At 48.6% G+C, this 26,707-nt stretch overlaps 4 protein-coding genes across 5 annotated transcripts in view; 2 read left to right on the top strand and 2 right to left on the bottom strand.

Annotated features, from left to right (window-relative positions):
* Positions 1-18,493, top strand: part of LOC122393290 (D-2-hydroxyglutarate dehydrogenase, mitochondrial-like) — a 130,067-nt gene extending 111,574 nt beyond the window's left edge. Inside the window, exon 4 of the mRNA XM_043389189.1 lies at positions 17,873-18,493. Within this exon, the coding sequence (XP_043245124.1) occupies positions 17,873-18,129 (257 nt within the window). The 3' untranslated portion in view covers positions 18,130-18,493. The remainder of the gene's footprint in view (positions 1-17,872) is intronic.
* Positions 8,568-18,493, top strand: LOC122393288 (putative nuclease HARBI1). 2 transcript variants are annotated; one of them, XM_043389186.1, is made up of 3 exons: positions 8,568-8,799; positions 13,792-13,914; positions 14,016-15,089. In XM_043389186.1, the coding sequence occupies exons 2-3, from the start codon at positions 13,820-13,822 to the stop codon at positions 14,974-14,976; spliced, it is 1,056 nt and encodes a 351-aa protein (XP_043245121.1). In that variant the 5' UTR covers positions 8,568-8,799; positions 13,792-13,819; the 3' UTR covers positions 14,977-15,089. The 2 variants fall into 2 exon arrangements, with proteins under 2 accessions (XP_043245121.1, XP_043245122.1); XM_043389187.1 differs by lacking the exon at positions 8,568-8,799 and having other exon boundaries at positions 13,634-13,914; positions 14,016-18,493.
* LOC122393289 (nuclear pore complex protein DDB_G0274915-like) lies at positions 15,574-17,282 on the bottom strand. Its single transcript, XM_043389188.1, has 2 exons — positions 16,892-17,282; positions 15,574-16,616 (listed from the first exon to the last, which is right to left on the bottom strand). Exons 1-2 carry the CDS (start codon positions 16,902-16,904, stop codon positions 15,844-15,846), a joined length of 786 nt encoding a protein of 261 aa, XP_043245123.1. The 5' UTR covers positions 16,905-17,282; the 3' UTR covers positions 15,574-15,843.
* Positions 18,494-21,772: 3,279 nt separating the features above from the next.
* Positions 21,773-23,590, bottom strand: LOC122393295. The gene is made up of 3 exons (XM_043389193.1): positions 23,189-23,590; positions 22,039-23,141; positions 21,773-21,908 (listed from the first exon to the last, which is right to left on the bottom strand). The coding sequence occupies exons 1-3, from the start codon at positions 23,588-23,590 to the stop codon at positions 21,773-21,775; spliced, it is 1,641 nt and encodes a 546-aa protein (XP_043245128.1).
* Positions 23,591-26,707: the final 3,117 nt, after the last annotated feature.

Genomic DNA, 26,707 nt, shown 5'->3' with positions numbered 1-26,707 from the left:
AAATGTATTAATTTTATGTCTCTTTGTTTCTTAGTTTAAAAGTTATTTAGGTAACTAATTCCAAAACATTTTATCGTTGATGACCTCTGGTGACCTCAATATTGACCTGACCTGAAAATGTTTTATGTAAAAGTTGTAGATCTTTAAACGACCTATCGCACGCCGTTTGCCGTTTGTCGCTGCGTTGTGTAGTTTTTGAGATCTGAAGGGGGGGCCGAAAAGGCCCCCGCCCAGAATCGAACCTTTCAGAGCCCGCCCGGAATAGGGTTAAATTTGTGACGTCAGCGGAGATCTACCTATTTTTAAATCTCATACTAAACCATCGTTAACACGTGATGGTATATGCTGCTTTGCGCGCAACGTCTGCCGCACTAAAAGGATGTCATATTATTGCTTCCAAATGAAGTCGCTAGGAACAACGGAGATCCCAAAAAGTTAACAAAATTAAAAGTATATTATCTTGAAAATCAGTGAATACATTTCGGTGAAAATTGGTAAATATTCATTTTTGATCTTTCTGAACCCGAGGACATCGCTTTTATGGCAATACATTAGCTTTTTCAAAGATGGGAGGGTCCCTTTAATTCGTCAGCTCCGGGAAGAATTATTTTCAGTTCAAACTGAACAGGAACCCGGAGAAGTAGTCCGGAGTCAGTGTCAAAGCACCGCTACCACGACTTCCAATTCCTGCGGTGACCAATGGATGTATCGCTTCGAGGCATACTTACGGTCCCCAAGGCTGACAAAAGCTTGGAAACTAATGCGTCCAAACTTACAAGTTATAACGTGTCACATCGGCTGCGTGGGTCAGCGCTCCACGGGACAGAGCCGTCACCCTTCCTCGTCACACCTCGCGAAGGGGAACCGGTCCCCATCCAGCCCCCCTCCCCTACTTGCCACGCCGAACCTCGACGGCGCTACAGCCTACAGGTGGTCAGGGATTAGCTGTACCCGCTACCCATCCTTCCCGGCTCCCAGGGATGATCAAGAAGCGGCGAGAGACTGCACGGCTCCAAGAAGGAATGACGAAACAGACGAAGCATAAACTAATATAGAACGCAGTACAGGGGACTATGCTCGAATACATTACGGGCTGAGGAAAACTTGAGTATCCTGAGTCCAGGGAAACGACGGAACAGAGCAATCAGGATTCCTAGATCCACTGAGATCATGCATACCTTTCGTGATTCGGAGTTCGGACCCATGCACATTGCACGCGTCTGCATCCGAGTGGGAGTGCCTTATCTGTGATTTCGATTCCATTCCTGATGGATATCAAAGCATGCTGCATCTAAAATCTATAATCTATGATACCTTCGAATCGATTCATGGGCCACCGTAATAAGCTACACTTAGCTTAAGAAAACTTTAAGAGATGTTTCATCAGGACCCTACCCTGGAGACACTCTGAAGGGTACATGCATGCACTTTGTAATTCAGGGTTTTGGAGTCGTGGTAGTGCTGTTCCGAATCCGACTTCGACTCCGACTCCGGGCTCCTGACCGACTCCGACTCCGACTCCGACTCCGACTCCGGCTCCGACTCCGACTCCGGGTCTGATACAAAGGGCAATGGTGGCCGCCAAAATTCCACGTGTTAGATAACGTCCAAGGGGAGGTCGCTCCCACATTCCGCTTTCGTTCATGCGGTCACTATTTCTCCCACGTGGACGCAGCTGAATCCACAAGAGACCAGCGGCCAGCGGCCAGCTTGAAAACCCGCCGAGAAGCACGAGTGTGGCCGTATCATGACCACAAGCATCGCCATCATGTCGGTCTGTGTTTGTGATAGGCACTTTTCGGAGCGATAAAAGAAGAAAGTAAATACACAGTTGTCATTAGCCGTTTTCACGACGGGCTATCAGGCGAATGCACCTTTTTGACCAAATCTGCACCAAATCTCTTTTACAGCAAATATCTTCATTTTATGAATTTATTTCAGTGTTTTAATCGATGATGCTCTCTGATAATATGACAAAGCAGGCATATAAGCAATTAGTGCAACCCTAGCTGATAGCTGCTAAGAGACACAATGAGCCTAATTTGACCAAATCTGCACCTAATCTCTACCAGATGTGCCCCAAATGTGTACCAGATGGCCGTCGTGAAAACGGCTATTAACCCTCGCCCGGCGAGGGGGGTTGATGCAACCCCCTAAGGTTTTTCGCAAATACCGTAAAAACGGCGGCGCGTAGCGGCGCCAAATTTTGCATACCCTCTGGGGCAACCTTTTCGTACCTTTCCTGAAAATTTGAAGTCCCGGTATTTTCAGGTTAGGTCACCAGGTCACAAAACCGGTACAAGGTCAGGGGAAAATTGGACTAGCTTAGCGGCAACTGAATTCCAGAGTTCACTTAAATTGGTAATAAAGTATATCATTCGATGTGCACGGACGTCCTGAGTTCACTGGTGCTTTTATTTTTGCTCTATCTTTACTAGGTAAAAAGTTATAAGCGAAAAATGTTTGACATGTTTTGGTAAATTTTTTGCATTCATACCCTCAAATACCCTCTAAATATTGACTAAGAGTCGCCAAACTTTCACAGGGGCGAGATCTCCTATTGACCCACCTACCCTGTAAATTTGGCGTTTCTAAGTGCCATAGGAGCCAATCGCGAGGGGGTTCATTGACCTGACCTGGAAGTTCAACCAATGACCTAGGACCTCAAAATTGGGTATCATCGGCTTTGTCTCGTGACGGGCAGCATGCTCGTTTTTTTCGCGAAGCATTAGCTCGATCAGAGGCCAAACGGCAAGGGGGGTCCAACCGACCCCCCCCCCCTACACGTTTGAAGCTGGCAAACGCCGCACACATGCGAGGGTTAAAGTCCTTTAACCCGCGCCCGGCTGGGGGTCCTAGATTTCCACGCCCTGCTGGGGGGGTGTCTGAACACCCCCCCCCCCTTCTAACTCGGCTCCTGGGCCACGTAGCGATACGCGGAAGGCGGCGTTCGAAAGAGCGTCGAAAATAATGACGAAATCATTTCGGTCAATTTTTTGGTCAGGTCAAAGGTCAGGTCACCAGAGTTCATTGAAGGCAAAATTTCGCCGATTTCCAAGTCGATTGTCGACAATTTCCAAGATGCCAACGCATAACTCGGGAACCAATAGAGCTACAGCGCCGCGGAAAGCGCATTCGATAGCCCTATTAACGCCCTTTCTGAGTAATTCTCTCAGATTTGACCTAACGTCAACGGTTTTGCGTGCAGAGGCCTCTTGCACCAAAATACCTAGCTAGGTAGAATCGGCAAAATACCTACCTAGTAAAACTACCTACGACGGTAACTTCTCTTGCACCATCCTACCCACCTACCTAGGTAAATTTGACAGCTCGCGTTTTTAGGATTTGTTTTGATTGGCTGTTTGGCGACGAATTATTTGTGGGCGCAAACAAATAGTAACTAAAGAAAACAATTAAATGGGTATTGTTTTTATTAATATACATTTTGGTATTATGAAATCATTTTTCATTTACGTAAATGCCGATAGAAGTTATTTTGATATTAAATTACTTAAACAAATAAGCTTCGTTTCCATGGCAACGAGTGAGTCTTCAACCTGGCTGTTGTGCTACGGAGGTTTATCGCCTTGGTACGGAGAAGCACCTCTGTGAACCCATGGAGCATTTGGTGAATTATATTATTATTCACTCATAAAACATTGATTTATCATTGTCTAAACATTTTGTAATGCCTGATTTACATAAAAGTACCCGTGGATTATCATGTATTGTGCTTATTGTTACTAATTGAATCATTTTACCTAAGGTTTTGCTAGTTATTTTGGAAGCCCGCGTTTACCGTCAAACCATCAAAAATTCCTCCGCGAGTACTTCTTTCCGGCTTTCGGTGCAAGAGGAAAACAGCCGAGGCCTCTTGCACCAAAATACCTCGCTAGGTAGAATCGGCAAAATACCTACCTAGTAAAACTACCTACGGCGGTAACTTCTCTTGCACCATCCTACCTACCTACCTAGGTAAATTTGACAGCTCGCGTTTTTAGGATTTGTTTTGATTGGCTGTTTGGCGACGAATTATTTGTGGGCGCTGAACAAATAGTAACTAAAGAAAACAATTATATGGATATTGTTTTTGTTAATATACATTTTGGTATTATAAAATCATTTTCCTTTTACGTAAATACCGATAGAAGTTATTTTGATATTAAATTACTTGAACAAATAAGCTTCGTTTCCATGGCAACGAGTGAGTCTTCAACCAGGCTGTTCTGCTACGGAGTTTTATCGCTTTGGTACGGAGAAGCACCTCTGTGAACCCATGGAGCATTTGGTCAATTATATTATTATTCACTCATAAAACATTGATTTATCATTGTCTAAACATTTTGTAATGCTTATTTACATATAAGTACCCGTGGATTATCATGTATTGTGCCTATTGTTACTAATTGAATCATTTTACCTAAGGTTTTGCTAGTTATTTTGGAAGCCCGAGTTTACCGTCAAACCGTCAAAACTTCCTCCGCGAGTACTTCCTTCCGGCTTTCGGTGCAAGAGGAAAACAGCCGGTCGGACTTTAACAATTGGTAAGTTCTTATGCCGCTCGGTAGAATTTCTAGGTAAATTTTCACGGTAGCGTTTTTTGGTAGGTAGTTTGGTGCAAGAGAATCTAGGTAAAATCTGAATTTACCTAGGTAGGTAGTTTGGTGCAAGAGGCCTCCGGTCGGACTTTAAAGGTAGTGTGCCACCTTTGAAAGATTTCCCGTTTTATTTTTCCTAGGATAAGAAGCTTCTGTTTTTACCTAATATCGCAAAAAAAAATCAAAAATGGGCCTGGAATAGTGCCTTTTTCGCCTAAAAGTTTATCGGTTTTTAGATATGTATAACAACTGTAGTGGGCTCACCTGCAAACAGGCGTCGAGCAACAATCGCGAATGCGGCGCACTTGTGACAATAAGCAAAGGTCATTATAGTGTTACGACCATACGACGTACGGGAATGAGTTATCAGCTGTCTAATCGTAGACAACACAATGTCGAGCCTTAAACTGTAAGCCTGTATTGGTATTGTTTCTTAAATTTGGCTGTCGAACATTAATTTGTGGTTTGAAATATGATTTTATGTAAAATAATTGATATGAAACAGCCGTCTCTTAAGTTATGACCCCATTACACCACACGCAAGTGGCAGAAATGACAATGATCAGCTGACGCATTTTTCTTGGCCGAAGTCAGAGCGCGCGGCCCGACGCACCACGCGTATTTGGAAATTCCGACCTCGACGAGCATCAGAAGCCACCTAACAGGCGTGTTCGAAACCGCAGGAGATGATGATGAACGGGTTTATCGAAACTTGATTGGATGAGCCTATCGGTAATAGCGATTTTAGTGTGTGCATTTATTGTTCATAGTGGTGTGAAATGTGGTTGGGGTACGACCGACAACCCGTCGGGGCGAATTTCGCACTGGGGTACTCAAAATTTGAAGAATCTAAGACGTTTCCATAAGTTTTGAAGGTATGGATAAGTTCTAAAAATCCGGTTCTCCTTATCCGGGTCATTAACTCCATATGGTCCAGGAAAGCTGGCACACTACCTTTAACAATTGGTAAGTTCTTATGCCGCTCGGTAGAATTTCTAGATAAATTTTAACGGTAGCGTTTTTTGGTAGGTAGTTTGGTGCAAGAGAATCTAGGTAAAATCTGAATTTACCTAGATAGGTAGTTTGGTGCAAGAGGCCTCAGGAGACAAAAACTGCAAAAATAGCCGATTTTTTCGGAAACCGTTTTTCTCCAATAACTTTTGACCCAAGCCTTGCAAGAGCTTACTTTTACCGGCATCGTGTTCCTCTCGTCAAGACGCATCGAATGAACTATAACTTGACCTTGAAAAGTCAACTTGAAAATTTGACCTCAGGTCAAGGTCATGACCTGACCGAAAGGGTCATGTTGCATATCAGTCGATCCGTATCGTCGAGCTGAACACATCTAATGCGTTTTCATCGCTCTAGCATGCCTCTATCAAAAGTTATTTGCGAAAAACTGTTAGATACCATTCGTGACCTAAGATGACCTCAGGGCATAAACAGGGGTCACGGACACCATTTTCATGTTCAGTGTGTCTAAGCTACTTGTAATTCAGTGTTGGGAGTGTTTATAATGTCTTTCGTCCAAAAGAGGCGCATTTCAATTTTCTCCCATTGACTTATAATGGGGAGGTCGCAAAATTGACCTGACCTCAGGTCATCGATATAAAATTCTGAGATATACATTTTGTACGTGCTATTGCTCTTAGCAATCGCTGAAAGTTTCAAAGCGATCAGTCACTCGGTCTAGCTATGACAGACATTGAAACTTTTTATGAGGTGAGGTCACTTCAAGTGACCTGGTGACCTGACCTTGAATGACCTTGGTCTGAAATTTTTACAACATGTGTAGAATTGATGTATGATAAGGTGTACCAAAAACGGCGGCGCTCCGCGCCGCCGTTTTATAGATATTCGCGACAAACCACAAGGGGGGGGGGTGTTCAAACACCCCCCCCCCAGCAGGGCGCGGGTTAAGCTGCTGCTATACACCATACTAGTGATGTCAATTTAAGGAAAATCGTGATACCGATACCAAAGCAAATACAAGCATAAACCATGGGAAAATACCGAAACCAAACAAACTCGGGAAAATCAGGTACCTAAGTTAAAGTACCAACTTTTTACCAAATTCACAGCCTTTTCATATTAGCGACGATTCAAAACAAAATCCTAAGGTGGGGGGCAACCTATAGACATCGCCTTGGTATGTACATCGCTAGAGACCGGTTAGTAGGGTACCGACTACCGTCAACCGTGCACAAGTCAGTTGGAAGTAACATCCCCCTCGCAATTACGCACATGCAAGGGCCACCCCCTCGCTCGCTCATCTGTCGCCTCCCCCCCCCCCAAAGGTGTCTTACTGGCATTAACACTAAATACCAGTCTGAAGAGTGACCATTAGTGCGTAGGTATGCATATCATTAGAATCAGCACTGCTTTTGAAATCCAGCAATAGCAAAAACAAGTCGATCCCTTGCAAATTTTCAAACCCTTGGCCTGATAATTCCTTTAAAATCCGCGAGTAGCTGGGGAGGGGGCGTAGGTACCTACATCCCCACTTTTTCGCCGCGCTATAGCTAAAAATACGGCGCCGCAGCCGCACCAAATTTTAGTTACCTCTAGGGAATCGATTGAAGTTTATTGTTTCGTATATCGTTGAGAGCTGCTGCGAGGAGCATGATAAATGTAGGAAGTAACATCGTCGTGTTCTTTCGTTTGCCCTCTCGTGCGTTTCGCTGCGTCTATAGGTTCTCGAGTTATCGGCTGGGGGCGTTTACCCCCCCCCCCCAGCAAATGGCGGGTGGCGAAATACCCCCACCAAATGCCGGGTGCTTATTTACGAAGCAATAGTAGACTTTCGTCAACAAACCCTCCAGTAACTAGCAACGCTCCAATAAAAAAAAAAAAACGCGAGCTGATGCTTCACCGCGTGTTTAACCTGAGATGAGCACGGAGTCGGGACGCGGCTACCCTCCTGCCCTCCCTTTCCCACCCGATCGTCGCCAGCGCGGCATTCCGGAAAGGATTAGCCATATCCATCCCCGATCTACGATCAAAAAGCACCGAGAGACTGCATGGCTACAAGTCGGAATACAAAACAGAGGCAAGTTATGTCCCAGCGCCGCGCCTCGCTACGACTGTCCGGTCGTCAGTCGACAGCTTACAAGGAGCTGAATCGCTCTGTTCGGGCCGCGCTGCGTCGCGACCGGCGAGAGGAGCTTCAGAGAAATATCTGCGAGCGGAGTCCCAATAAGGTCTGGCAGTCTATCAGAGGCCTCTTGCACCAAACTACCTACCTAGGTAAATTCCGATTTTACCTAAATTCTCTTGCACCAAACTACCTGCCAAAAAACGCTACCGTGAAAATCTACCTAGAAATTCTACCGAGCATGGTTTCACAGAGGTGCTTCTCCGTACCAAAGCGATAAACCTCCGTAGCAGAACAGCCTGGTTGAAGACTCACTCGTTGCCATGGAAACGAAGCTTATTTGTTCAAGTAATTTAATATCGAAATAACTTCTATCGGTATTAACGTAATTGAAAAATGATTTCATAATACCAAAATGTATATTAATAAAAACAATATCCATATAATTGTTTTCTTTAGTTACTATTTATTTGCGCCCACAAATAATTCGTCGCCAAACAGCCAATCAAAACAAATCCTAAAAACGCGAGCTGTCAAATTTACCTAGGTAGGTAGGTAGGATGGTGCAAGAGAAGTTACCGCCGTAGGTAGCTTTACTAGGTAGGTATTTTGCCGATTCTACCTAGCTAGGTATTTTGGTGCAAGAGGCCTCTGAACAATGGCGGCCGGAAATGACGACCCCGCCGGAAGTGAAGGACGCGTTTTAGAAGCAGTCTCAGACTCGTCGCTGCTCACCGTAGCAGGGATTTATGAGGCACTACCGAATCAAAGTCGTTTCGCCTCATTCGGCAACACGAAAACCCTATCCAGAAGCCTCTTGCACCAAACTACCTACCTAGGTAAATTCAGATTTTACCTAAATTCTCTTGCACCAAACTACCTACCAAAAAACGCTACCGTGAAAATTTACCTAGAAATTCTACCGAGCGGCATGAGAACTTACCAATTGTTAAAGTCCGACCGACTGTTTTCCTCTTGCACCGAAAGCCGGAAAGTAGTACTCGCGGAGGAAATTTTGACGTTTTGAAGGTAAATTCGGGCCTCCAAAATAACTAGCAAAAGCTTAGGTAAAAGTGAAGTCATCGCAACAGTGAAGACATTGAAAAGGTGAGTGAGATGAACTATTGTATAAATAATGATATCAAAATGTTTCTCTTGCTTGGTAATGTTTCATCTATGCATGACGTAGCCAATAACACATAATAAATATAAATATTCTTGAGAAAATTGCCATGCACTGTAGAAGGCTTGAGACTGAGTTTAATTGCTTTTAAATATGCATTTAAAGGTGATACTTGCGGCATTAGCCCACTAGGAAAATTGAGTACGTTAGGTATCATGTTTTGTTAAAAATGCTTGCTCTCTGTAATGAATTGCAATGAGAAGTCAAAAAAATCTTCCCTTAATGTGTATGTTCTTCATTTCAAATGCTGACAATAAATAGGTGTCTTTCTATCAAAATCAAAATGTCACAATGACAACACTCGCTGGGTTAAGGGATCATTTGCAAACTAATTGACATGGTCAAAACAATAAAATTCATGTGCTCTTCAAAATAAAGAGAGTCATCTAAATATGACAAAAGCCAAGGTACATCAAACAGTCAATGTTGAAAAAGAAAAATTACAATTTCTGCTCTATGCTCTCAAGAAAACTTTAATTTGAGATTACTGGATATTTCATCTTCCATTATAGTACATCTCAAGTGGCACGTCAAAGATATTTGGTAGCTGTTAGGTAGGTTAGTTTAGTATCATATGTGCATGGAGGCATGTGATAGATCAATTACATCAGTGGATCTAAAAACAAAAAGATAAGATCATACCAGAATTTGGATCCCACTCAAAAATTATTTCTTGCGTCTATGATCTAATAAGATCTGACAACAAACCAAAGCATAAGCCAATAACAGCTGTTCGCACAAGGATTTAAGATCTACCACCATTTGCAAAATGTGAAGCGGTTTTCCAGTGTGATTTGATGTCCTTAAGTATCACAAAACTATAAATTGAAAGTAGTGGCGGAACACCTTCAGTTAGGGGGGGGGGGCACTGCTGACTTTTGGTCTCATTCTTTCCATGCAATGCCCATAGGGCTAATGTTAAAATGCCAAAATCAAAGGGGGCCACGGTGCCAAGGTGCCCTCCCCGCAGTGTTCTAAAATTGGGTATTGGTTGGGTGTGCCGATGAAGAAAAAAATCCTAGGATGAGAAAAAAGAAAGTAAGTAACTGCAGTATTTTTGCAAAATGGTGTAATGCCAATTTTTATGCTAACTGATAAACCAGGATTTCATGTCAGGATCTTGACAGGGTGTGGAACAAAAGGATGTGGGTGCATCACTGTCAAGTGACATGTGAACTGGCTGTTGGGAATACCTACATGCAACTCTTTTCAGAGATGAAGTAAAGTCGGTCATTCATATTTTAGGGATGAAAATATTTTCCCCATTAGGTGTGATTTGCCACCAAAAAGACTGAAAAATGAAACACCGCCTCCCCGTTCCGCCGCCTATGTAAATTGCTATGTGTAATCACACAATATCCCTGAAACACCTAATATAAATTGCCACAAATGATCCTATTATGATTATATGGCCACAAAGAGAGAGTACCGACAGAGGTAATGATGTATGATACCAATGAAACCATCAACAAATTATATAGGTAGGTAACTCAGTAGGCGGAACTATGGTCAAGCGTACCCATTTTCGGGAACGCATTTTCGTTCCCATGTTTGGGAACGATAAACCCAAATATGGGAACGCCATGTAGGCATTATTTAAAACAAGAAAAAGAACCGTTAAATGACGTCCAAAAAATATAAAACGATCGTGAACCGCCTGATATTTGTCTCAATATTGTTGGGAAAGAGTTTGATATTGTAAGGCCCATCGTAGTTTCAAATCGTTCCCCTATTTCTAAAGCAGTCCATCATCCGGGCCACGAGCCCAAATTTGGGAACGCTCTCGTACACTGGCGCTGCAAGCGTTCCTTATTATGGGAACGGCGTACCCAAAATTGGGAACGATTTCACCGACGCCTTTCAGGGGCTCTTTTCATTAACAAGCATCACGTCCAACGCCGCAAATTATTGTTTACGCAACAATTATCAGATGACCTTTCCGGCAAGACCGTTGCATGTTTCGCCCGGTCTTCTGCGCTTTTATTCCCGTCGATCTCGCAGCGGGCACGCCCCCCTCTGCAGGATTATGTAATTCACAACGCTCAGCGATGCTCAACAAGGTCTTCCATACCTATATCCACCGTCCGCGCCGAGGGTGGAGACATGTCAAGCACCTGTCTGTTTATCACCGATAGTTGACGAGCACAAGGAAGTATCCAAAAATGGGAACGCTGAATATGTTACACCCTCAAAACACCTAGTCCCAATGACAATCTAGTTTTTTCCTTTCTTAATGAGTGTAAGTGGCAAAAGGCCTGGTAGGATGGGCACGAGGAATGATCGAAATCAGCATAAAAATTATAAATAAGCCACACAGAGCGACCTATATAAGAGAAATTTCCCCAAAACGATCATGCTTAGAAACACGGAAAACAAAAACCACGCTCATGACGCTCCTCATAAAACAACGCTAAACAGCTAGCATCCAAATAAAATATGTCTTTCCGGGCTGATAAAATACAGCTGAATAATTTTTAACCACTTAAACTGAGTTTACAACAGTAGTTCGGTAAAATCACTGACGTCCCACGCAGTCGTCCGCCTCGACACCAAATGTCAACAATATTATCTCGGGACTGTCCGCGTGTTCGCTTGCATATTTCAGCATCTAGTGTCGCTAGTATGAAACTTCATAACCAGGCGAAAATTATTATACTTGACCTCAAAATGTAAAAAACGCTTCATTTTCCTTAAAATTGCATGTTAAATGTAGTATAACCCATGTTTTCACCATTCCGTCATTTCAAAAAATCATTAAAAATATCATTCGACGGTCAATTTCATTGTTCAACGGTCAGATTAAAGATAATTTTATAGAGATTTAGTACATACTTAAATTAGCGTGCACTTTTTTGAGACGTGATGCACTAATGAGTTTTAGTGGGCGAACGGCCGAAAAATTACCTTCCGTTCCCATAAATGGGAACGCCCGTTCCCATAAATGGGAACGCCCGTTCCCATATTTGGGAACTGCGTTCCCAAAAATGGGAACGTTCCTATATTTGGGTACTCATGACCATAGTTCCACCTACGGATAGGTACATGATTGTGATCCTATTGTAGGTGAGATCAAGATCAGTGGTATTAGAGTTTAAGAACATAATTCAGATCCCAGGTCAATTTCTCGGACCCATGTGAATGACTGGCTAGTAAAATTATATTTTCATCAACAGGGCTTTTGAAGAAAGTGGCCTTGTGGAGCACTATCAATAATTTTACAGAACTTTTAAATCGGCACTTGTTACTGATGTGCTCTAGCTCGCACCAACTAAACTTGAATTCAGCACCACCCAATGCAGTCACTTAAAAGAACGTATTTTATGAACATTTTTCTAGGTTGACGTGGTTTGTGTCGTGAAATACAGGTTTTTATTTAATTCTTAGCCTAGGGTGCAACAGAGGGATTTCATCTGAGACTTGTTTTATTTCTTCTGGTTAAAAACAGTAATATGATTTACGAAGCTTTGCCCATGTTAAATTTTGCCTGGAATCACTTGTGCACTATGCATAGGTATCATTCCAGCTTGAGCTGCCATTATCTCCCCTTCCCTTACCTTACCTTCTCACAGTCAATCACGAAAGATGGCTTTTGTGACCCTTATACACAGATGTGAATTTCCCAGCCATGGGGAAATTTTATTTAGTAACACATGCCCTTGAATCCACCAAATATACCGATTCTCAACTTCAATGGCCTCGACTCGCGCCACGTGGAAATGGACCCCAACAATTCGCGCGCTAACTGCGCCAGACCGCGTTATTTCCCCCCGTCGTAGAGAAATAAACTCTTCCAAGCTATCGATGGAGCAAATAACTAGTATAAATAGGCATTTAAAATTTTGCGCTTTTTTCAATGTTCATGTTGCTGGTAGAAGCCACATGTTTTTGAGTTGTTTATATTTTTTGTAACATGTATTTCAATTTTATTTGTTGACGAGCAACAACTTTGTTATCGATATTCATGCAGTGGCGTTGTCAGTCAGCCGTCAGGCAGGGGCCAAAAAAGCCGAAACTCTTTGTAATTTGCTTACATTTGCTACTCTATGTAATTTGATAAACAGCTTCACTCTAAAACGTCCTCAGTCACTCGTTTTGTTATAAACATATCACGTTCTGCAACTAATTAATTTCTAATGGAAGGGGCTAGTCGCTAGTCCCGTCATGTTCGGCCACGGCCCGCATGAATCCGCCTATGACGGGGCGATGGCCATTCCACTGCGGAGTGGGAAGTGGGAACAGCCGTTAGATGTCTCTCTACATTTCATATAGGTGTCGCGCTAGAAGGGCACTCGGGAGCCACAGCATTGTTGACCTCTATATTCGCGGACAAAAGCGTTGGCAGATAGATAAAGACGGTCTCGTACGCTCCCCTGTAGAGAGGGGGGAGACCCAAAACATATGTTGAAAATTAAAAAAAAAAAACACTCCAAACCACTCCAAAAACCAGCCTGACAGATAAGATCCTTCACCTGGCGGCTGGTGCCTCCTGTGAATAACTGCTAGTGTCTGTATCTGACCACTAGGGCCCCTCTGAGTCCTCGAGGTCAATGAAATTAGGTTTCGCTCGTCAGTTTTACCAGGGCTATCAGAGGCCGTTTGAATTTTGACGATCGGCCCAGTACCTAGTTTCGGAGATAAGGAGGGGGGGGGGGGCTCTGTAGAGTCGCCCCCCCCCCGTCTCCAGCCACTCGCGTTATGGAAAATATCCCAGTCATGCGCGGGTTAAGGATTATGTACATTGTGCAATTACCTACTTACATGTGTGATACGCAGTTTTGTCATAGTCATAGTTGCTGATGTACATGTGCCGTAAAAAAAACATTGCGATGTGTAGGTGTACCCACTTGTGTCCGCAAGCCATGCTTTTAAATGGTGCCGACCACGGATCAAAACCATCTTATGCATGTTGCTTCCAGATAACGCCTATGCATTGCCGGATTGACTATGGCCGATGATGACAATTTTGAGCCTCGGGAGCGCCGCCAGCGGAGGCCCCGTCCGCGCATCAACATGGGAGCACTGCATCCAACGACATTCAGGTGACTACTTAATGTGCATGGGTGCCTGTATGCCGCATATCAAGAGTGTCATTGTATTCATTCGAAAGCTTTATATAACCTTAAATCCCGTTTCTCTTTAGGGAAAACTTCCGCCTCAGCGTCGAGGTCGCCACTGCACTGGAAGACCTCATTAGCGGGACGGTGGCGCACGACACGGGCTTAAATATGGCACTGACACCTCGCCAGCAGCTGCTCGTGTCGTTGCGGTTCTATGCTACCGGTGCGTATCTGCGCCTGGTGGGAGACGGCCACGGCGTCTCCGAGGCCACCGTGTGCCTCGCCATTCACCGCGTGACGGATGCGATAATCCACCGCTGCCCAGGGGTCATCACCTGGCCGAGCGACCCGGCGGCTCTCGGACGTCTCAAGGAGGACTTTCGACAGGTCGCCGGGCTGCCCGACATCGTGGGGTGCATCGACGGCACCCATGTACGCTTCACCGTCCCCCGAGAGCAGCGGGAGGCGTATATCAATAGGAAAGGCTTCCCGTCCCTCAATGTGATGGCTGTCGCTGCACCCGACCGCTCAATCGTTGCATTGAGCGTGCATTGTGGCGGTCGGGTGCACGACGCCCGAGTTTTAGCCACATCAGGGCTGCCCGACTATTTCAGGAATGGAAATCCTGTAATGGGCGGCATGATGCTGGGGGACAGTGGCTACGGCCTGCCACCCTGGCTCATGACGCCCATTGCAGACCCCACCACCGCCGAGGAGCGCGCATTTAATACCGCTCATGCGCGCACTCGTGTGGTGGTGGAGAACGCCTTCGGCGTTTTGAAAATGCGGTTCGGGGCGCTCGAGTTCGGGCTGCGCCTGAAAAGTGTGGCCCGCTGCGTGGCGGTTATCCACACGTGCTTTATCCTACACAATATGTGTATCAAGGGCGGTGACTTCGGCGAATGGCTCGGACCACTGAGGCAAGATGAAGGAATGGTGCAGGAGCCAGCTGACGGGGCGGCAGAGCTGCCGGCGGCAGGCGCCGAGAGGCGGGCGGGTCTTGTGCGCCGCAATGACCTCGTGCGGCTGTTCGTACGCCATTAGCTGGTCGATACTCGGGCCAACCGCAGCTAGGCGACAGCAGAGTCGTCTACTCATGGCCAGTGGCCTATGGCTATGTACAGTCTGTCTTAAAAGTACCGCGCAAAGTGACGGTGGATCCATCAAGCCTAACCTAGACCTGGGGCCTGCTATAATTTGAAAGTCACCGAACCAATTGACTTGGGAATGGATGAGGATGTCAATTGCTTCGGTGACTCAACTTTAGCAGGCCCTTCCTTGGTCAGGCTTGATGGATCCGCCGTCACTTTGCGCGGTACTTTTAAGACAGACTGTACGTGTGCTTGAGTGTTTGTGTATTTGTATACGCTTGGGGAAAGGGAGAGAAGAGGGAGCGAGGGGTGTAGGGAGCGAGCGGGAGAGGGAGCGAAAGGGAGAGGGAGAGCAGCAAATAAAAACATGTTTGATGGTTGCTAGCCTTTTTGTAAGGTATTTGCGATTGACAGTGTGTTTATGTTTGACCTTTGAGTGAAACTTCTGTACCTACCATGTGTAATGGTTAGGTGTTCATTTACAATTCATGTGACATACGATTCAGTCCAAGCCAGAACCATGAAGAGGAAGCTTGAAACTAATTACTTCTTAAAATGGTTTATTTCCTTCACAAGAAAGGAATAATATATTTGAGGCGAATTTCATTCACGTGATGGCCCATGACGTACGTACATGTTTTACTGTCCGTACTGTCAAACCGAACTAATTAAGTTAACCTTTTCCTTAAAAACAAAACAAACAAATTTAGCCGGAGTCGCCACCAACTTCGACAGCTCCGGCTCCGCCTCCATCTCCGGGCAAAAGATGCCGGCTCCGGCGGCTCCGGATCCAGCTCTAGCTGCGGTTCCGCAGCCCTGCTCATAGCACATATGTCAGGGTTGGTCTGGGAGTTCCTCCCTGCAGCAGGTCCTCCAGGATCTGTAAGCTGAGGTAGGTGCGGAGAAGGGTCACCTCCTCCGGCGTCCGTCTAAAGAGTGGCGTTGAGCGGATGAGCTGGAGGCGCGCTTCAATCTCATCGCGGTTTCTCTCCGATGCCTGGGACGCACCAGTCGAGAGGGCTGCGTCAGCTGACGAGGCCTCGCCGGTCGAGAGAGCCGTGGCGCTCTCCTGGGACGCTCTAGTCGAGAGGGCTGCGTCAGCTGACGAGGCCTCGCCGGTCGAGAGAGCCCGAGCCGTGACGCTCTCCTGGGACGCTCCAGTCGGGAGGGCTGCGTCAGCTGACGAGGCCTCGCCGGTCGAGAGAGCCGTGGCGCTCCCCTGGGAGTGGGACGGACCAGTCGAAGGGGCTGCGTCAGCTGACGAGGCCTTGCCGGACGAGAGAGCCATGGCGCTTTCCTGGGGCGGACCAGTCGAAGGGGTTGTTGCGTTTGACGAGCCTGCCCTGGTCGAGGGGACGGTCGAGAGGACCGTGGTGGTTATCGTGGTCGCATTGGTCGCCGGAGACTGGGCGAGCGGCGTGCCCAGCCCTATCAACCGACCGTCTTCTGTAGTGAAGTAGATACTGGGTGCTGATGACGTTTCTCCCGCGGTTGTCAGTGCGGTTTCTGGGCCGGCTTCTTGCTGATTCGTCATCATCTGGCCCCAGGTAATCCCGCCAGGAACCTTAAACGACGTCAGGTAGTTGTCTCTGCCTGCCGGAGTGAAAAAAAACAAAGGGATGTAAGAGACAGCGGATCTTGGCGCCCTTTTGCCTCATGCTTACGATGTTAATCCCTTGGGTCTGGGAAGGGGTGCCGTCCCAAAGGTTTTCTTTTTTTGTCACGATAGCTTCTAACACACTAACACAGGAGAAAAAGAGCTTAGCTCGGACATGTCTGATCTTTTGTTTAAGCCCTCCAAAGACAATGCATAAAAAATATTTAATACTACTATGTACCGTTACATCTGAAGGCTGAAAGTAACATACCCACGCAATCCATGACGGTATCGTCGAGCTGGGTCCAGACCACTGCACCTGCCCCCGACTGGTTCTTTTGCTGGAATTTTTCTGCAACAGAGGCCTAAGTGTACGGCGTGAATATTTGCTCTGTGGGGATATCAACCAAAACATGTGCGGCTCGGTTCGTCAAAAGCTGTTTCTAAAGAACTAACGCCTTAAAAAAATTGAAGTCTGCGTATATGATATAAGGTGCGTTATTTGGTTAAATTCCATTGTGCTAGCACTGCAGTGTGCTTAATTGCGGTGTCGTAGTGGTGGTAACAATTTGTAGTACACAGGGCAGAAATCGGGAAGACAGTCTTTTAGGGGTTTCGGTCAGTCAATCCGTCCCCCCTATCAAAAATCCGTGACACCGCCCCTGCCCTGCAGGCAAAACCGTTGACGCTTCACGCTAGGTCAAATCTGAAACAATACTCAGAAAAGGGCGTTAATAGGGCTATCGAATGCGATTTTGCGCGACACTCTAGTTCTATGTGTTCCCGAGTTATGCGTTGGCTTCTTGGAAATTGTTGACATTCGACCTGAAAATCGTCGAAATTTTGCCTTCACTGGCCTCTGGTGACCTGACCTTAGACCTGACCAAAAAAGTGACCAAAGTGTACTGAAGTGTTTTCGTCATTTTTTGCGCTCTTTCGAACGCCGCCTTCCGCGTATCGCTACGTGGCTCAGGAGTCGAGTTAGAAGGGGGTTGTTCAACCCCCCCCCCCCCAGCAGGGCGTCGAAATCCAGGACCCCCAGCGGGGCGTGAGTTAATGATCTTTGAACGAGGCCGAAAGCCGAGTTTGAGTTTCCAGGCTGAGTCGGCCTTGAAAATTTATTTGCACCGGCCTCGTTCTATACATATTATATATTTCCATATGGCGACAAGCCAACAGAACAAGCAGCGCGGTTGCAGTTGCAGCCCAGGATGAACGGGTGGCTTGATTGACATTTCTCTGTATTCGGTAGGCGACGGGAACATCCATCTGAATGTGACTGCGCCACGTTTCGACGCGGAGCTGGAAGCAGCCATTGAGCCTCACCTGTTCGAGTGGACTGCCAAGAACGGTGGCAGCATTAGCGCTGAACATGGCATCGGCTTCAAAAAGCGCAACCTTCTCCATCTGAACAAGACGCCGGTCGCCCTACGTCTCATGAAGACGCTAAAGCACGCCATGGACCCGCAAGGTATCCTGAACCCGTATAAAGTTTTGCCCACCGAATGAAGTCAGCGTCAGAGTGCTGGGCTCGCTCAATCGCTGTGAGCAGTTTTAGAGATCGTCTTTTAGAGATCGATGTGGTCGGAATGGGCTTCCAAAAAACAATGAAATTCTTCTTTGTTTACTGCTTAATTCTGAAAACTATCTACCTTGACTGCTGTAAAGAAAACTATGAAAAATACTCGTACAAAGAAATGGGAAAAATTCACGCGGAATGGAATTGGTTTGGCAGAGGAATGAGGAATGGCCATGATGTCCTTAAATTATTTTCCAGAGGCTGTTTATGCTTGTTGCTTATGCTATATGTATTGTATGCTATGGCTTTTTCTTTAAATAAAGATATCATTTGTGTCTTGTCGCACTCTGCATTTCCTCTGTGTGTGTATTGTCAAAGGAAGCTTGGCTTGGGAAAGATCTTTTACTCCCTGTCAGCTAATTATGTTTTATTTTTCACAATACAATTTGCAATTTACCTCTTTCTATTTATTTCAAGTCGCACTTTAAGTCGCACCTTGTGTAGACCATGCATTTAGTATTTTCCCATCTTCGCGCAGCCATGATTGGCCTCTAGCGTCTCGCAAGTTCTGTGCAGTGGTGATGTGACTGAAATAAGAGCCCCTTACCAAAATTCAGTTTATTCGGAATTCAGAGTGAATGAATCAGAGAAGCTAATTTGTGAACTAGCGCGACTGGTCGGTTCACCCGCAGCAGTGATTCTGTTTTTTTTTCCGGTGAGTGAGCTGGATACACCAGGGGCGAGCCGAGTTTGTCTGGATCCAAGGATGACCAGTCCAGTACAGGGTGACGTTTTCACGATCGACGAGGTCATTGTGGACGATAACGATAAACGGAAGCGTCAGCGCTCTGTCCCCTAACTGATCCAAAACGTTGAAGAATTTACTTCAAAACGCCAGGCCTTTCGTAAATCCCTCGTGGGTGTGCCCCCGATATGGCCGCTCTTTCTTTTTTTCTTTTTTGCTCCGCCAGCCTAAACTCTAAAGCCAGTCTGGAGCCGGGGGTCATTACATCTGGCAATTTTGGCCAGGAACCAAGTTTTACATTAAGCCGGTTTATGTGAACCCGGAAGCAATAGCAACGTGGGAGCCTAACCTTAGTATGTGTGAGCAAATCTTATTGGAGTACTTAATTTTAGCCAAAGTGCCGAAAAAGCCGGAACAAAACACAGACGCAGACACTTGTTACATTTATTTACAGATTCATACACTTGTGAAAGGGTGTCAGTGTACTGATGTGGGGTGTGTTGGTCAAGGACAAATCCTAAATAACAAAAACCCTGACGCCTATCGCAAAGGGCAAAAACCCCGCGCTGAAGCCAAAGAGCTCAGGGGAAAACCCCTACAGTTGTTTAATATAATGTGTAGGAGGTAAAGGGAAGGGCGTTGGGGAGGGGCACCCGGTGACCACCGCACAGTGGGCCGATATGCCATTCTAGCGCGACGGGGCCTGAATCTTCGAACGGAACCCTTGGTTTTTCGCGAGTAATTCGCGTAAAAAGCGGCCGATCGCAACGAAACTTTCAGGGCCCTCGCGATAACTACTTTTACAGTTAACCTGAAAATTTCATGACCCTGACCTTAATGATCTTTGACCTGTGACCTTCTTTCTAGACCATGTTTGACCGGAATCGCGATTCAGCGTATGTCGGCTCGCATTAGCCGCGGGTTTGCAGTCTTTTCTTGGTTTAAAGCGTTCAAACATGGGATATTATGTTGCTCCCATGCATTAGGGTGGGTGTCAAGGTCACCAGAAGGTCAGGTAAGGTCAATGACCTTTAATGACCTTGGTTCACTTTTTCGAGTTTTACATGTTTCTAGGCTAGTTTTTGGAGCTGAATTCGAATCTAGCAACCATTTGAACATTTACTATGTAGCTTTGGTGCCTTCGTAACATGTTACAAAGCTGTCAGAGGCGGTTGCCACCTACTGCAAATACCCGGCAAAACCCTTACTGGTTGACCTGACCTGACCTGACCCGACCTGGCCTAAATGTATGAAGACATCATCTATAATCGTAAATAACATTATATTCGTGATCAGCACCCAAAAACCCCATAGCAGCCACCCTTTACGACGTTCTAACAGGTCCCGATTTTCCCGACTTTTGGGTCATTGACCTGACCTGGAAGGTCAACCGATGACCTAGGACCTTACAATTGGGTATCATCAGCTTCCTCTTGTCACGGGCAACACGCTCGTCCTTTCCGCGAAGCTCTAGCTTGATCAGGGGCGAAACGGCGGGGGGGGGTCCAACGGACCCCTTCTATACGTTCGCGGCTGGAAAAACACCACTAGGGGCGAGGGTTAAGCCAAATGTGAGGGCTTATTTCAGAAAGACCGCTAAAAGAGCAATTGAATGCACTTTTCCGCGACGATGTAGCTCTATTGGTCCCCGAGGTAAGGGCCGGCTTTCGAGAAATGTTGATATATGCAACATTTTACCTTTGATGACCTCTGGTGACGTGACCTTTGACCTGACCTAGAAATGACTAGTTACTCCATCTGGAATTTCGGGCGCTCTTTCGAATGCCACTTACTACGTGTCGCTATGTGGCCCAAGAGCCGAGTTAGAAGGGGAGTGTTCAATCAACATTTCCCGGCCCGGCGCGTTTGACGCCGAGCACCGGTCCGGCGCGGGTTGATGTTTGGCTGGTACATCCAAAGTCGCAAAAAGTCGCAAAAAATTACTGTTGGATCTTGTAGTGCAATGAATCATTGACATGTAGCGAGATTTTCGAAGCGGTACTCCGAGGTACTTTTTTTAAAAGTCTATTTGTGTGTGACATCAATTATGTGAAATTATATTTTCGTCTTTAAATCTTTGCGGTGCCAATACATCATAACCAAGTACGAGTTCGCCATTTTCATGTGGTTATGTGTGTTCTGCAGACCCGGAGCTATCGTTTGATGGATATAAATGTGGAATTCCTCCTCAAATTGTGATTGTTTTCGTGGATCAAAGATACGTTGTCGAAGAGTGCGGGGGACGAGTTCGGTCCAAACGATTCCGAAGTTCGTGTTTAAGCTGAGTTTTCGCCATGAAATAGCAATTGTGTTGGAAAACAAAGACCACAGCAATGTAGTATGATCATTTTTGAACAAATTGGTATAGGTTTCATTGCACATCCACAAAGTTCGATTTTTTACCCATGTCGTGCTAGACCTGGCGACCGGCCCAGTGTGCACCGGTACAAATGCCTTGGTCGCTAGTCGGCGTTGGCTCTCAACGACTCCGCCTAGGCGGGCCGGAGAGCGCAATAGAGGGCTGTCAATTTCCACAATACAATGCACGAAACATCGATGGCAAGCAGGGGCGCAGCCAGGAATTTTTTTGGAGGGGGCTAGAATTGGTGAGGGCGCCAATTTTGGCTCAGGAGGGCGCCAATTTCGGGTCAGGAGGGCGCCAATTTTGGGTCAGGAGGGCGCCAATTTCGGCTCAGGAGGACGCTATCAATGCCGAGCAAGGATGACAAAATGTACACTCGTTTTTCCCTTATATGGTTGTTTTGTTTCTTTTCGTCGGTTGAGAGTGAGAGAGGAATAATGAGAACTAAAGCGATTTATTGGACCGTGATCCGAGCGAGGCCAAGTGATACACAAAAGACAACAAGTATGGCGTGCGCCGCCCCTCGTCACCCGCGCCAGCCGTGCCGCTCGGCGCGCACCGTCAGCTGGCGGCGGCAGAGGCGCTTGCAGGCGCCGAGCTGGGACGGCCAGCGGTGTGAGTGGCAGAGGCGCGCGCCGGCACGGCCAGCAGCCGTGCGGGGGCTGGATCGCAACACAACATCTCCCCTCAAGACGATCACATCGTCTTCACTGGCACCATCCCAAAACAGACCGTCCCGGGTCTGGGCGCACAAGGCCACTACTGGCAGTACGTGGCGCCACCCCAGCGCACGGACAGGCGCCTGGGGGGCTGGTGCACGCGGCCGCTGCGGCGCGGCGCGGCCTGCGGCGACGGCGGCGCGCTCGGTGCTGCTCCCGCGGCGGCAGAGATCGTCTCCGCTGGTGCTGCTGGGGCTGCGGCAGGCGCGGCTGCTGTCGTGCGGGGCGGACTGGCGGCGTGTGGCGCTGCAGTGTCCAGCAGGGTCGGTACGGCCGCAGGAACCGCCGGTTCCTCCAGTACAGCCGCCCGCTGCCCGTCTTCACCAGGTAGGTGCGGCGCCGGCCGATCCCCACCACGACACCGGGGCGGTCCCAGCGGCCGCTATCGGTGTCCTGGATGTCGACCCGGCTGCCGATGTTGAGCTGCGACAGCGGGCGCGCTGTCGCGTCGTGGCGGCGTGTGACCGCTTCCCGGGTTACAGCGGCTTTCAGTTCGCACTCGGCGGCGGCGCGCTTGCACTCGGGCGCGAACGCGTGGTGGTGCGTGGGCACGCCCGACCGGATCGGGTGTCCGAACAACACCTGTGCCGGTGATCGGCCGTCTGCGCGCGGCGTGTTCCTCAGCTCCAGCAGGCCCCGGCTCAGCAGCTCCTCGTCCAGCTGGCCGCCCATGGAGACCGTAATGACGAGCTTCTTTGCTGCCTTGACAGCCGCCTCGGCGTGGCCGTTTGACCGCGGGTAGTGCGGCGACGAGATGACGTGGCGCACCTCCCATCGGATCAGGAAACGGCGCAGAGTTTCCGACGTGAATTGCGGTCCGCCGTCCGTACGGAGAACCGTCGGGACTCCAGTCTGTGCGAACAGCGCACGCAGCTCCCGAGTCAGGTGCTCGGCCGATGCTGTCCTCGGGCAGGTGAAGATGTACGGCCAGCCGGACAGTCGATCGGCGTAGACCAGGTACGTCCGGCCGGCGACGTGGAAATAGTCTGCCGAAACCGACTCAAACACCCGGCTCGGCTGGTCGTCCTCCTGCCACAGCGGCTCGTTAGCGTGGCTCGCCGCCAACTGCGGGCAGCGCGGGCAGGACGACACCACGTTGGTGACGTCACGGTCGACGCCCGGCCAGTACACACAGAGACGGGCACGGCGTTTCGTCCTCTCGATCCCCTGGTGTGACTGGTGCAGACGGTTGAGGACGTCGCGTCGGAGGCTGGCGGGATCACCAGTCGAGGGCCGTGGACGATCAGACCGCCGTCCAGCGCCAGCATGCTCCGCACGCCCCAGTATGGGCGGACGGCGGGTGGCGCCTCGTGCCGGTGCTCCGGGAATCCATGCAAGACTGCCTCTCGCAGGGACTCGTACTCAGGGTCGCGGTCGGCGGCGGCTCGGATTCTCTCCAGACTGGGGTCCACGAGCGGCGCTAGCCGCGCACCGTCCTCGGACGCCCGCTCAGCGTGCAGAGCTGCGATTACAGCTGCGTAGAGCGGGTCCGCCGCGTCCTCTGAAACCTCATCGTCGGCGGTCGGGTCGCTGGTTGAAGCGCGTGACAGCGCATCCGGTATGCGGTGGTCGGATCCTTTCTGCCAGCTGGCAGTGAAGGAATACGGCGTCAGCTTCTCTCGCATCCGCTGCAGCCGGGGATTCTCGATCTAGCTCAGCTGCTTTTGGTTCAAGATCGGGACCAGTGGCCGGTGGTCCACGACCAGTGTGAAGTACGGCAGGCCGGCGAGGTAGATGTGGCACTTCCGGCACGCCCACAGCACGGCGGCCAGCTCGATTTCCACGACGGCGTACCGTGACTCCGTGTCCGTCAGGAACCGGGAGCCGCAGTGCACCAGCCGCCAGGTGTCGCCGTGTCGCTGGAGCAGCGCGAATCCGAGGCCTTTGGTCCGAGCGGCGTCCGTCTGTAGCATGGTCGGCAGGCTCGGATCAAAGAACGCCATCACGGGAGGCGCGGCGAGCACCGACTTGACCCGTAAGAAGGCCGCCTCGTGCTGTGCTGTCCAGCACCAGAGGTGGCGCGCCTTCAGGAGGTCTCGCAGCGGCTGGGCGGCGTGGGCGAGCTCCGACGACAGACCACCGAGCTGGTTGGTCAGTCCCATGAACGACCGCAGAACGGTCACGTTCTCAGGCCTGGGGAAATCGGCGATGGCTCTGAGCTTCTCTCCGTCGGAGGTGTAGCCGTCCGGTGTGATGCGGTAGCCGCAGTAGTTCACCTCGTGTCTGGCGAACACAAACTTCTTGGGGTTCAGTGTGATGCCGCACTCGTCACAGCGCTGTACCACGGCTATGATGTGCGCCAGGTGGTCCCGGTAGGTGGCGTCGTATGCCAGCAGGTCGTCCACGACCTTCACCGTATTCGGAATGTCGCCGAGGGCCATGTCACCACGCCGGTTGTACTCATCGCCGGCGGACACGCACCCCTGCGGCGCCCGGAGGAACTTCATGCGCCCCCAGGGCGTGATGAAGCATGTTAGGTCCTGGGACGGCTCGGCGAGCGGTACCTGGAAGTACCTCATGGCGGCGTCCAGCGTCGTCATCCAGCGACTGCCAGCCGGGATACCTACTACAGCGTCGTGCGGCGGTCGCACTGGGTAGGTGGGCCTCTTCACAAACCGGTTCAGCCGGGTCAGGTCCACACACAGTCGCACTCCGGACGGTCGTCGACTCCGTGGGGTAGTCGACTGGTGCGATGACGCCTCGGGCCTGTAGTTCATCGAGCTGAGCTTTGATGTCCGCTCTCCAGGCGTATGGGACCGGACGGGCGGCGGTGACAGCTGTCGGAGTCGCATCCTCGCGCAGCTCGATCACCATCGGGCCTCCGTCCATCTCTCGCAGCGGGCCTTCAGCGCTGAATACCCGAGGGTAGTGAGCCGCGATCGCGGCTGCATGAGCTGCTATGAGCTCCTCGGACGGGTCCCCGTCCTCGTCCCATGTCGGCAGGCCTCCCACCGCACACTGGGCCGATCGCCAGGTCTAGCACGACATGGGTAAGAAAATCGAACTTTGTGGATGTGCAATGAAACCTATACTAATTTGTTCAAAAATGATCATACTACATTGCTGTGGTCTTTGTTTTCCAACACAATTGCTATTTCATGGCGAAAACTCAGCTTAAACACGAACTTCGGAATCGTTTGGACCGAACTCGTCCCCCGCACTCTTCGACATCGTATCTTTGATCCACGAAAACAATCACAATTTGAGGAGGAATTCCACATTTATATACATTAAACGATAGCTCCGGGTCTGCAGAACACACATAACCACATGAAAATGGCGAACTCTTACTTGGTTATGATGTATTTGTACCACAAAGATTTAAAGATGAAAATATAATTTCACATAATTGATGTCACACACAAATAGACTTCTAAAAAAAAGGACCGCAAAGAACCGCTTCGAAAATCTCGCTACATGTCAATGAGTCATTGCACTACAAGATCCAACAGTCATTTCTTGCGACTTTTTGCGACTTGGGATGTAGCAGCCAAACATCAACCCGCGCCGGACCGGTGCTCGGCGTCAAACGCGCCGGGCCGGGAGGCGTTGATTGAACACTCCCCTTCTAACTCGGCTCCTGGGCCACATAGAGACACGTAGTAAGTGGCATTCGAAAGAGCGCCCGAAATTCCAGATAGCATAATTAGTCATTTCTAGGTCAGGTCAAAGGTCACTTCACCAGAGGTCATCAAAGGTAAAATGTTGCATATAACAACATTTCTCGAAACACCGGCCCTTACCTCGGGGACCAATAGAGCTACATCGTCGCGGAAAAGTGCATTCAATTGCTCTTTTGGCGGTCTTTCTGAAATAAGTTCTCAGATTTGGCTTAACCCTCGCCCCTAGTGGTGTTTTTCCAGCCGCGAACGTATAGAAGGGTTCCGTTTGACCCCCTGCCGTTTCGCCCCTGGTCGAGCAAGAGCTTCCCGGAAAAGACGAGCGTGTTGCCCGTGACAAGAGAAAGCTGATGATACCCATTTGTAAGGCCCTAGGTCATCGGTTGATCTTCCAGGTCAGGTTAATGACCCAAAAGTCGGGAAAATTGGGACCAGTTAGAACGTCGTAAAGGGTGGCTGCTATGGGTTTTTTGGGTGCTGATCACGAAGATAATGTTATTTATGGTCATAGATGATGTCTTCATACATTTAGGCCAGGTCGGGTCAGGTCAGGTCAGGTCAACCAGTAAGGGTTTTGCCGGGTATTTGTAGTAGGTGGCAACCGCCTCTGACAGCTTCGTAACATGTTACGAAGGCACCAAAGCTACATAGCAAATGTTCAAATGGTTGCTAGATTCGAATTCAGCTCCAAAAACTAGCCTAGAAACATGTAAAACTCGAAAAATTGACCCAAGGTCATCAAAGGTCAATGACCTTACCTGACCTTCCGGTGACCTTGACACCCACCCTAATGCATGGGAGCAACATAATACTCCATGCTTGAACGCTTTAAACCACGAAAAGACTGCAAAGTCGCGGCTAATGCGAGCCGACATACGCTGAATCGCGATTCCGGCCAAACATGGTCTCGAAAGAAGGTCACAGATCAAAGATCATTAAGGTCAGGGTCATGAAATTTTCAAGTTAGCTGCGAAATTAATTATCGCGAGGGTACTGAAAGTTTCGTTGCGATCGGCCGCTTTTTACGCGAATTACTCGGGAAAAACCGAGGGTTCCGTTCGAAGATTCAGGCCCTGTCGCGCTAGAATGGCATATCGGCCCACTGTGCACCGGTGGCGGCGA

The sequence above is a fragment of the Amphibalanus amphitrite genome, unplaced genomic scaffold (genome assembly GCF_019059575.1).
Source record: "Amphibalanus amphitrite isolate SeventyFive unplaced genomic scaffold, NRLGWU_Aamphi_draft 000528F_arrow, whole genome shotgun sequence".
Taxonomy (NCBI): Eukaryota; Metazoa; Arthropoda; class Thecostraca; order Balanomorpha; family Balanidae; genus Amphibalanus; species Amphibalanus amphitrite.
The sequence above is the reverse complement of the archived record's forward strand: the minus strand, read 5'-3'. Positions and strand labels throughout refer to the sequence as shown.